Source organism: Mastigoproctus giganteus, chromosome 5, assembly GCF_048544385.1.
Source record: "Mastigoproctus giganteus isolate SK-2022 chromosome 5, ASM4854438v1, whole genome shotgun sequence".
NCBI lineage: Eukaryota > Metazoa > Arthropoda > Arachnida > Uropygi > Thelyphonidae > Mastigoproctus > Mastigoproctus giganteus.
The window spans coordinates 113446761-113459709 of NC_143579.1; the positions used below are offsets into that span (position 1 = coordinate 113446761).

Below are 12949 nucleotides of genomic sequence, written 5' to 3' on the forward strand. Positions count from 1 at the left end.
TAAATTAATATTAAATGAATTAAAAAAGTTGCTACTTCATATTTCATTTATTTAAAATATAATGCTTTGATATAAAGCTCTACATAAATTTTATAATATAATGTACGACATAACAATTATAAGGGATATTTTTATAAGTTGCTAGAGTAGGAAAATGATAACAATTTTTAGCTCTTATTTGACTTTCCAACAATCTTAGTTTATTACAAAAAGCTTTGACGTGGCCATGCAGTTCATGAATCAATTGTCCTTGTTTTTGCAATTTGAGATTCAGTTCGTTTAGGTATCCGGTGACATCTACAAGAAATGCTAAATCACACACCCACTCATCATCTTTTACCTAGTTAATTGTGTTTCCTTTTATGTTCATAAAATCTGCAATGTCTTGTCTCAGATCATAAAATCGTTTTAACATTTTACCTTTACTCAACCACCTCACTTCACAATAATAAGACACATCTTCATAATCCAAAAATAGGTCTGCCAAATACTCCTTAAATTGGCAGTGATTAAGTGCACGTGACTTAATAAAGTTAATACTGGCTACTACAACTTCCATAACTTTTGTGAATTTAATCGATTTTGCACACAGATTTTGTTGGTGGATAATGCAGTGAAAATTTGTTAAATTTTCCTGATGGATCTGTAGTTCTATTGCTCTTTCATGAACTATTCCAATTAATCCCTTCCATACACCAACCATTGCAGGGGCTCCATCAGTGCATATGCCAGATAGTGAACTCCATTTAAGCCCAAATCTCTCAAAGACTGTGTTGACTGTTTCAAATATATCTTCACTGGTAGTTGTTCCTTTTAACGGCCGAAGCGCCAATAATTCTTCTGTGATGTTGAAATCCGCATCAACTCCTCAAAGAAATATTGCCAGTTGTGCTGTATCGGAGGCATTGGTGCTGTCATCCAAACCAATTGAAAATGCTTTCAATCTAGCAATCTTCTTTTTTAAACTTTTTTTGATATCATCAGACATAATTTCTATCCGTCGGACAACAGTACGTCTCGACAAACGAATATTCTAGAAGTCTTTTTCTTTTCAGGACATATTATACTTGCAACATCCAGCAGACATTCTTTGATAAATTCTCATTCACCAAATGACTTAGAATGCTTAGAGATTTTTTCGCTTACCACAAAGCTGACTTTGACAATGCTGTGGTGCTGCGTTCTTTGCTTGTTGAACGTTTGCTGCTGGGTATCCAAGTTCATCTTCAACTTCTGTATTTCATCTTTTCGTAGTTGTCCATCAATTTTTTGGTGATCCGCATGTCTCGAAGTAAAGTGTCTCTTCAAGTTATATTCTTTGTTGACAGATACGGATTCCTTGCACAGCAAACATACAGGAAATCCTTTATTCAGAATAAAATAATAATCCTCCATCCAGTTGTCTTGAAATTGACGATTCTCTGCATCTACTTTTCTTTTTTTTGACGTAACCCCTGACATTGCCCCATATTTATAAGCGATATTCAGAACTGTCAAACAAACTGTCTTCTACACCGCAGGCACTGAACAGAACACAACATCAATGTAGGCACCAAACTGACACGTTGTAACATGTTCACACAAAATAGATTAGGGCCGGGTCAAAAGAAGTAGATGGCCGGATACGGCCCGGGGGTTGCCCATATGTGCCCTACACCATACTACACAAACTACACATTACATACATTTCTGACCTTCACAGAGTTCTGTATGAACTCTGTGAAGGCCAGAACTCCACAACTCCATTTTTGTTTCTCTTCACAGAGAAACAAAAATGGAGTTGTGGACAACTACAGGTGCTGCCAGACCAACAACACCATATGCACTTACCTCTACTCTTTCCAAAGTAATGGAGAAATCCACCAACCACCAATTCAAACCGTCCATCTGATCAAAGACTGCTAATATGGATTCTGTCAGTGTCGATCTATTGGAAATATTGGCTTATATTGCTCATCTTCTGAAGATTCAATGAGAAAAGGAGACCTACTGTATCACTGACATAGACTTTTTCCTCTTCCTTCTAATTATTATGTTTACTTTATACAGACTACTTATCTCCATAACATTTGGTATTACTGACTTTAAAATTAATTAATTTTAGGCTCCTCCCCCCCCTCAGTTGGTCAGTGACTGCAAGAATTTCATGTTCAATTTTAGTATTATCCAGTCTTCAGTTTTATTATCTTGTATCAGTTCTCCATAAAAATGTCCTTAGTTAAAACGCAATTATTAATATTGTTAGAACTTACATGTTAATGTACAAGAAAAATAATTGCTAAATTTAGCTAGTTTAGCATGAATGATAAACATGACAATTAATATTTTTTCTTTCTACTAAAATAACAGGCATTACTTATTGCTAGGAGTTGCTGGACTATTCAAGTTTTTTCGTTGCAGCTCCAACATCCTTTCCCGCTGCCTCTGTTTCCTTTCAGATTCATCATCATTGATAGGGACATTTGATAGCTGAGCTGACTTTGGTGTTTCATGAATCCCACTGACACGAGATAGATGTCTCACAGGTGTAGTTAATGATCTTCTGTGACAACCAAGAGATTTGCGAATGCTTCGCTGAACAACAGGTGACACAGCACCCGTTAACAATCCTCTTTCTATTGCTGAAAAATGTGTTTGCTTGATTAAATAAGTATTGCTATTTTAATGAACTTCTTACAATATGGTTAATAACTGAAAACTAACTTAAAGAAAAATTTAAATAAAAAACAAAACTAAAACCCAAAAAAATAATAAAAAGTAATAAAAGATAAAAAGCAAAATACAACACATGGGAGGGTATTATATTACACATCGTGGCAAATGAAGTATTTCCATTCCAAAATATACGAGGAGTGATCATTTAATTTGCAGTCTGGTGCAAGATTTTATGCTTACCAAGGCAACTTTCCATAACTGCCACTAGAGGTGCTCTCCCTGACCACTACTGAGTAAACTGTGTGAGCATACCAGTACTTGTCGAACTATTGCTGCACGAAGAGTTTTTTTAGCTATATGTCACTGACGATCATTTTGAAGCAAGTATCATGTCAGACATACAGATTGAACAACGATAGGTAATTCGTTAATGTCAGACAAGGCTTAAATGCATTGAAATAGTTAAAGAGATGAATGAAGGGTATGGTAATGAGTGTCTTGGTAGGGTGGCCATATTTAAATGGAACAAGTGGTTCAGTAAAGGCCATTGAATCTGTTGCAGATGACCAAGATCTGGTCAGCCTTCCTCCTCAACTCCTGAGCAAATCACAAAAGCAGAGGAAATCTTGGATGAAGAAAGGTGAATTACGCTTCATGAATTAGAGGTTAGAATGTCCATTTCATACAGTAGTGCTCACAATATTGTGAAAGATCACTGAAATCTGTGCCCACTGGATTCCACAAAATTTGACTCCAGAACAAAAAGAACAAAGAGCAGACTTGTGCAAAGAAATGATTGGTCATTTTTAAATGCAGGGTCAAAACTTCTTAAATCAAATAGTAACTTGTGATGAAACTTGGATTTTTCACTATGTTCCAGAGACAAAACAACAGTCAAGCAAGTGGAAGCATTCTGATTCACCAAGACCTAAGAAATTTCGAGCTTCTCATCGGTTGACAAACAGGGATATATGAGTTGTTATGGCGGACCCCAGGGTTCCCCCCATTAGCTGCTGTTGTATATCTTGTGAAGAAGCTTATGCCAAAGCTGGCCATTTGTATGTAGTGTGTAAGTGTAATGATATGGTCTGTTGTTGTGTTGCCAAGTGGGTGCCTGGCTCTTAGCAGGTGAGAAACAGCAACACCTGGTCACAGCATCCCACTCCCATCACATGGAGGTCACTAGGATCTACTAATATCTTGCTGCACTCACCTGAGACAAAGTATCAGGAAAGAATGGGAGAAGAACATGAAATAGAATTTATAATAAGATAAAAAACATAGGTATTATAATGGTTTGTGGCCCTCAAGTTCAAACTCTACCCGACAACAACTTATTCCTTAATATTTAATTTCTCTCAATGTGTTTTCTTTTCCCCTGAGACAACTGATTTTTAACATATAGGAGCAAGAGAGAAATTCTGATAAAATGAAGATAGCGGGTGTGCTTTAATGCAACCACCTTTGCTTTTCACAGGCATTAAATGCCCAAGTGCTTTCAGAGGTAATGTCTCCGAAATCCTTGCCATTTGCATCTTTCCAACAGCTGCAACCTTGGCAGCAGCATGGTGAGCATGGTTTATTTATTTATTCTTTTGTTTCATTGGTCAATACATGAGGCATGGATGGATGAGGAAATGTTATTGTTTATATACTTTCTAAGCAACAATTAGTATTTTAGGAAGTTTTTAATATATTATTTTAATATAGTTTAATATATTTAATATATTAGGAAGTTGTTTATTTTTGATCCCAAGTCTTGTGAGCGACATTGGCTATGAGAGTTAAATAAAAATAGTTTGTATTTTATTATTTAATTCTTTGTAGTTATTCAATCACCCATCAATCATGTCAAGTGCTGGAAAGAAGTGTCAGCAGTATCTGGATGAATATCTAGCTTATGGTTGTATTGAAAGCCCATTCGACTCAAGACAGCCTATGCGTTGTACGTGTAATAGTTCTTTTTCAACTAAGGACATGAAACCATCAAGACTTTTAGATCACTTAAAAAGGAAACATCCTGATAAAGTAGGTAAACATATTGAATATTTTAAAATTTTTAAACAGAATTATGAGCATCGTAACATTGTTACTTCCTTATTTAAGAAGAACACAGAAACACATGACAATATAATGATTGCATTTTATAAAATTGCAGAAATCATTGCAAAAATCATTGTAGTGTACATACAGTTGCTGGCAATGTTATACGACCTTCATTGGAGACTATAATTTCGACAGTGATGCATCAAAATGCTTCCAGAATTTTAAAAGCATTGCCACTGAGCAACGATTCAATTCGAAAACGAATCAATGTTAATTAACATTGGAGAGCAGCTAATTGAGGAGAAAATTTTCTATTCAGATTGATGAATCCACAGTTACTGACAATAAGGCCTTCTAATGGCTTATGTTCCTTGTTTCAATGAAGGTTGTAAATTGCAAGAAGAGATGTTTATAAAATCTAAAGGAAACTGACTGTACCGGAGCATCCACTTTTGCTGCTGTAAAAACATGGTTTGATGAAAAACAAGTACCACTGGAAAATCTGGTATCCTGTTCCACTGATGGTGGAACAGGATACTAAATGGTTGGAAGACAAAGGTTTTATAGCCCACCTAAAGGAAGTATGTCCAGAAGTTAAGTTCTTACAATACACTGCATTGTGCACCGACATCATCTGGCTGCAAAAATTATTAATCCAGTTCTTTATCAATCTCTCAGTATAGTTATTAAAACCATAAATAAATTATATCGCCTTTTCAAAAAACCTTTGTGTTGAATAATGAAGAACAATATTTGAGGCTTCTTTTACATACAGAAGTCAGATGGCTTTCTAAAGGAAACTGTCTAACAAGATTTGTAAACCCTTTTGATACGATAATTAGTTTTTTAGAAAGTGAAGGAGACACAGATTTAGCAATGGAGAACAGCAAACACAAAAGCAACCTATACTATATTATATGGCTTGAATTTTTCAAAAACTTAATGGACTATCACTTCAACTTCAAGGGAAATTAATTACAGTAACAGACTGCAATGCGTTTTAAAAGCTCATTGAAAAACTGGAAATATTTGAAAGCAACGAGAAAACAATTTCATGGCATGCAAGAGTTAGCTGAAATCAATGAATCTCTCACCGAGAATGATCTGAGAATTATTCAGATCATTTGTGTTCTTTAAAAAGTGAAATGAAAAACTGATTTTCAGATTTATTTTCTTTTGAAGTGAAGCCATGGAAGTTAGATCCAACTGGATGCGATTTTGGGTCTGCTAGTTAAGAAATTCATTAAGAACTCATTGAATTAAAATGTAAGAATGCAAATATAAATTCAAAAAACGTGGAATGGCTGAGTTGTGGGAATCAAAAACAACCAAACTTCTTTATCTGACAATGTAATTTGAAATGGCCAAAATATATCTTTGTTTTCCAACATCTTATAGGGTTGAAAGTGGTTTTAGTTCAATAAATAAACAGAATCAGTATTTGTTCAAGAGACATTAGAATTAAACTTACTAACATCATACCGAACATTGAACTTTTAGCTAAGAGGCATCAAGCTCAGGGATTACACTGAATAAAAGGAATAAGTACAAAGTATTTTTCTTGTTTAAAATTTCATGGGGGGGGGGAATTGTCTAAAAAACCCGTTTCGGGGGATTATTAAAAAGAGATTGAGAAACACTGGTCTATATTGACACATGGTTGGGTATACCTGACCATATATCAATATTTACTTTGGCTAACATCAGATGTTTGCTACCCCCCCCCCCTTTTTTGACTTAGCTAAATTTACCCACTTATTTCTGATGCTAGTTAGTTCTTTTATTTGATTAATCACTTTGTATTAATTATTTTACTTCATAGTTCCCTCCTCTCTAATGGGGAACTATAATTTACTTTATAGCGCCCAGCCTATAATCCTTTAATTCAGGGGTGGCTAATGAGTCGATCGCAATCTACCAGTCGATCGCAGATTTGATTTCGGTCGATCACGACGAATTTTATATTTACAGTCATCCCTCGATTTGTGCACCTTGTGCAATGAAATTTTTGAGATGGTAGATCGCGGCACATATTGAAGGAAAAATGTAGATCGCATCACAAATTAAGATGGCCACTCCTGCTTTAATTCATTATAACCTTCTTTTTTCACACCTACAACTTTTCTCATTTCTGCTACCCTTCCCCTATTAGTTTTTTGCATTTTGTATACATTTCCCTTCCATCTTTGCACTTTTATTAAACCCATTAATTCCTCCATGCATATATACACTTTTGCATCCTTTACTGCTGCTTTGCACGTTCAAGAGCATCTGTCATATCATCCTTATTTTTATATACCAACTGACACTGCATGTTAAAACTCATGCTTATATTTAATATAAGCATATATATATAATCTACTGTAATCTATATATATAATCTACTCTACTCTAATTAAGAGTAGGAGACCGGCAGAATTACTTAACAAGTACAAGACAATGATGAAAAAAAGCATGAGCTAGGGTTGAATTTGAAAGTGTCTGCAATTCTGCCCAGACATGATGTTGTTATTTGGTTTTTTAGGAGCATTAGCAACTAAGGCCATATTGCTCCGGGATATGCGGTGGTCATTCTCTGACCTTTCCGCATCCTCCGTATTTGGTGGTGACAGGCTTGAACCCCCAGTCTAATCAAGAAGCGTGTGCTACGCACTTCTGATCCTTCCCACCTGGCTACGGAGGCCCCTCCAGACACGATAGGAGGGGGAGTGTATGAGGAGAGCCTTGTCGATCAATTCGGCCCTGGAGAGATTGTGCAAGGCTCAAAAGGTAGAATTTTTCTCAGCTTGGTTTGTGCTTGTTAACAAGAGAGACTGCTTCTACAGGGATGGGATACACTTAAATAGAAAGGGTGCAAGAATATTTGCTGATGCTATCGAGGCAGAGTTAGATGGGTCAGAAAACAGCTAGCTTGGGGGGGGGGATACACAGACTAATAAATTAACAGTAGCTGCTGGCAGAGGTAAAAGTAATTCTTGCACTACTTCCATTGAAATGCAATTGAGCAGCAGCCTGGAAAGCAAGGCAATGGGGATTTCCAGGACTGCTGGGAGTCAGTGAAACAAGTAAATACATGGGCTGTGTTAGGGTAACTAAGAGTAGAAACAGGTGCATGTATACTTGCATGTACACCATTGCTAGGAGTATAGTTAAATTCGATGAGCTTGAAGTACTAGTCAAGACATCAAAGGCAGATATTGTTGGGATATCAGAGACATGGTGTCACACAGACATAAGTAGTGCAGAACTGGAAATTGGGAAGTACAATGTGTACAGAAAGGATAGACAGGACAGAAATGGAGGACGGGTTATGCTGTTAGTTAATAAACACATAACATCTAAGGAAGTGCACCAATTAATGTGGATGGACAATGCAATGTTGAGTCTGTTTGGTGTGACATAAGCACTGAGAAAGGAAAAATGAGAGTAGGCATGTTTTATATGCCAAATAAATCTAATGAGTATAATGAGCAATTGTGCAGAGAAAGAGTGGGCCATTAAATCAGAGTGATTTATAATAGGGGATTTTAATTTCCGAGATTGACTGGAATTTGTGGGTTGGTCACTCACACACTAGCAAGGCTTTTGTGGATTTACTGGATGATTGTTTTCTACATCAGCATGTTCGGGAGACAAATAGAGGGAATAATACCCTTCATCTGATTATCAATAGTGATTATTCATGCATTAAGAATCTGTGGTTCCTTTATCTACAGATTCATGCATTAAGAATCTGTAGATAAAGGAACCACTAGGTGGCAGTGATCACAGTGTGCTGAAGTGGGATTTACTCAAAGAGGTAACTATCATCATGCGTAAAGGGAAGGGTTTTTGCTTTTGTGAAGGTGACTACGGTGGTCCGAAACAGTTTTTAAATTCTATACGGTGGGACCAAATGATGATGTTACCAACAGCAAATTCAAAATGGGAAGCATTCAAAGAATTGATCTTGGAAGCTATTAGGCTTTTCATACCAACTAAGAAATATTGTTCAAGGTTTAGGCCAAAATGGATGTCAGATGAACTAATGAGACATGTGGTAGACAAAAAAAATGCATGGAATACATATAAATTAACACGTGACACAGAAGCCTATGAAAACAAACTATAAAAACCAAGTCACAAAGGAGGTTAGGCAGGCAAAGGCAGATTATGAGAAATCTTTGGCAAAGGATACAACGAAAAACAGCAAAGAGTTCTTTACTTATGTAAACTCTAGAAGGAAGGGGATGAATCAGATTGGTCCACTGGATGGTTCAACTGTTGATGATCTTGCTCAGGGGGCAAACAAACTAAATGAGTATTTTTCATCTACATTCACACATGAGGAGCTATTCAGGGATGGGAATGCCAGAGGTGAGTTAAACTCTGGCAGTGAGCTAGATGATTTTGTAATAACTGAGAGGAAAGGGGAGGAGAAATTGTCGAAGATAAACATAAAAAAGGCACCCGTGGTGGATGGAATCTATCCAGTTATATTAAAGGAAGCGGCAGAGGAAGTAAGCAAACCCTTAGCCATAATTATGAGAGCTTCCCTGGACTCAGGGGAGGTACCCATGGACTGGAGATGTGCAAATGTGACTCCAGTCCACAAAGGAGGATCAAAGGGAGACACAGGTAATTACAGAACTGTTAGTTTAACTTCTGTTCCAGGGAAATTAATGGAGGCACTGGTTAAAGAAGCATTGCAGGATCATCTAGACAAGACTTCAGTTATAGCTCAGACACAGCATGGGTTTGTTAAGGGGAAGTCTTGTCTGACTAATTTGATTGGATACTATGATGCAGCCACAAAAGAACTGGATGCAGGGATTAATTTTGATATCATATATTTGGATCTTAGAAGGGCTTTTGATACTGTTGCACATGGAAGACTGCTGCACAAATTGGAGCAGTGTGGCATTGGAGGCAAATTTCTGCTATGGATAAAGGGATGGTGGAGTGGGAGAAGACAGAGAGTGGTAATCAATGGACACTGTTCTTCGTGGATTAATGTTATTAGTGGAGTCCCTCAGTGTTGAGTGTTGGATCCATTGTTCTTTTCTGTATTTCTAAATGATATTGCTGATAGTATACCAGATTAATGTCCAAGTTTGCAGAAAATACAAAGGTTGGCAGGGTTGTTAATGACACTAACGACAGTACACTGCTGCAACAGGATCTAGAAAAGTTGAGCAGATGGGCTGAGAGGTGGTAAATGAAGTTTAATTTAACACTGACAAATGTAAAGTACTACATATGGGAAGCAGTAATCCCAGAGTAACGTATCAACTCTGTGGTACCACACTGACAGTGGTAGAGAATGAAAAGCACCTGGGGGTAATTGTGCAGGCAGATAAGTTTTTTGAGCAGTGCAGACGGTCTGCAAGAGTAGCTCATGGTGTCTTGTCAATGATATACAGGAATTTTTCTAGAAGGGATAAGGAGGTGATCCCCTTGTATAAAGCAATGGTCAGGCCACACCTTGAGTACTGTATACAGGTCTGGAGGCCTCATTTTAAGAAGGATGTAGAGCTGTTCGAACGAGTACAGAGAAGGGCAACAAGATTAGTGAATGGAACAAAGGGTTGCTCTTACGAAGAAAGGCTTAAGTTTTGCAAATTACAGTGTCTGGAGATTAGGCACCTGCGTGGTGATCTGATTGAGGTGTATAAAGCCTTGAATGGTTTGAGCATGCTCAATGCTCAAAATAGCATTGAGAATGCTCAGAATAATCACCTGAGCAGGCATAAATTCAAACTGAGGAAAGACGGTTGTAGGATAGATGTGTGAAAGTTTGGCTTTAGCCAGCGGGTGGTTGATTGCTGGAACAAACTTCCATCTGTCGTTGTAGAAGTTGATGGCTTAAATAGATTTGAGGCAGAACTTGATGAACATTTGGAGAGAGGGGATGGGTGAAATGAGGGGGGGGGGTTGGCTGATGCTATATAAGCTTGCTTTCTTGCATCATGTGCCCTTGCTAATGCTAACATATATATATATACAGGGTGTTTCAGTTAAACGTTTCAGAACTTCTAAGAGGGGTAGGGTACATCCTGACAACTCGAAATCATATAGCAATGTGGGGTCGGAAATGCTTTCCTGAAGCGGTGTTGTACACAGAAGCACCATAAAGAAAAGAGACCGTAAGTGAGAAATCGTTTTAATAATACATGAAAAGAAGCAAAAGGTACATGGATTAAAGTAAGTGTTCGAAGTTTCTTCCACGGGCTACAATGCACGCCTCACATCTCCGACGCATGGACATCCGAACATTCTGGAATACTCCAGGCGAATTTCGAATTTCTTGAACAAGAACGCCAAGTTAGTAGGATGGATGATTACACGAACGCAGATTTAGCCGATATGCATTTGGCGTACGGGGCTGCAAATTGTAGTGGGCCAGCCGCACAGCGTTTGTACGCGGAACGATATCCGACGAGGCGTATTCCCAGTCATAATTTCTTTGCAAGACTGCACCAGAGGTTAGCTGAGAGAGGTTCGTTTGAAAGAGCTGACAGGGACAGGGTAAGAACAGCACGGACTCCAGCCGTCGAACAGAATGTGCTGCAGCATGTACAGGGGAATCCAAGAACGAGTACACGAAGTCTAGCAAACGCAGTCGGGGTTTCCCATTGCAGCGTCTGGAGGATTCTCCGAGAACAAGACATGCATCCGTTTCACGTGCAGCGTGTCCAGACACAGCAACCGGAGGATTATGCACCTCGTATTGCTTTTGCACAGTGGTACCTTGGAAAATGTGCTACAAATCCCCTTTTTCCTGCTGAAGTGTTGTTTTCCGATGAGGCATCCTTCACAAGGGAAGGAATTTTCAACACGCATAACGACCATACCTGGGCAGTCGAGAACCCGCATGCAATACGACGTCGTGCAGCACAGATTCGATTTTCGGTCAATGTATGGGCCGGTATTATGGGAGATCACCTCATCGGACCTTACCTGTTACCGTGTCGTCTAACCGGACCTATCTACTTGATCTTTCTGCAGCAAGTATTGCCACAACTTTTGAGAGATGAACAGATTTCTGCATCGACGCAACAGACAATGTGGTTCCAACACGATGGAGCCCCTGCCCATTATAGCGGAGATGTTCGTAACTACCTGGATGTCACATTTGGTCAACATTGGATCGGACGTGGTGGTCCCGTGCGTTGGCCTGCTCGGTCACCCGACCTATCATGTCTTGATTTTTATTTCTGGGGTCATATGAAATCGCTAGTTTATGACACCCCTGTTGACAATGCTGAGGAGCTGGTTGCAAGAATTGCAGTAGCTGCCGAAGAAATTCGAAATTCGCCTGGAGTATTCCAGAATGTTCGGATGTCCGTGCGTCGGAGATGTGAGGCGTGCATTGTAGCCCGTGGAAGAAACTTTGAACACTTACTTTAATCCATGTACCTTTTGCTTCTTTTCATGTATTATTAAAACGATTTCTCACTTACGGTCTCTTTTCTTTATGGTGCTTCTGTGTACAACACCGCTTCAGGAAAGCATTTCCGACCCCACATTGCTATATGATTTCGAGTTGTCAGGATGTACCCTACCCCTCTTAGAAGTTCTGAAACGTTTAACTGAAACACCCTGTATATAAATTAAAGTAGATCAGAGTATGAGTGGGGAATGCTGACCTGTTCAGATGTAGTTACCATGGAGAAATTAAGTGCCTGAAAAATAAAAACAGATTAAAATAAAATACTATAAATAGTAGTTAATGCTATAGATCCTAAGCTTTTAACTTCTTCTTCAAGAGTCAGCAGCCAAAACAAAAGGAAATACAGCAATAAGGTCTTTGTTTCTGATATGAAATATATGTAGCAAATGGAAAACTTGTGCACATCAATTGGCTAACTACAGGAGTATTATGTGTTTTTTGTTTTTTATTTTTCATTTCCTTTTTTTGACATTGGTTAGTCTTATATTTGTTATATATTTAAAATAATAAGATAAGTTTACCTCAATATAGTACCTAGAACACTTCTGTATGATACTCTCCAGAAATTAAAACGAAAAAATCGAAAATCTTACATTAAGAGTAACAAATAATTAAAAATCAATTTAACACAATTAAAAAAATCAATTTAATGCAATTAAAAATAAGAAAATTAATTAAAAGAATTTAACGAAAAAATTGCAAAACGATTTTCCATCCTGAAGCTGACAATGCTTTTCGACCGTATGTCATGATCACAGGAATAAAAATTACCGAATAGGGGTGAGCATGAAACTTAAATAGGGATTATTTGTCTTT

General features: G+C 37.9%; 1 protein-coding gene across 1 annotated transcript in view; it reads right to left on the bottom strand.

Annotated features, from left to right (window-relative positions):
- Window positions 1–12949, bottom strand: part of barr (non-SMC condensin I complex subunit H) — a 462459-nt gene that overhangs the window by 418337 nt on the left and 31173 nt on the right. Inside the window, exon 2 of the mRNA XM_090374633.1 lies at window positions 2357–2621. Coding sequence (XP_090230759.1) covers window positions 2357–2621 — 265 coding nt within the window. The remainder of the gene's footprint in view (window positions 1–2356; window positions 2622–12949) is intronic.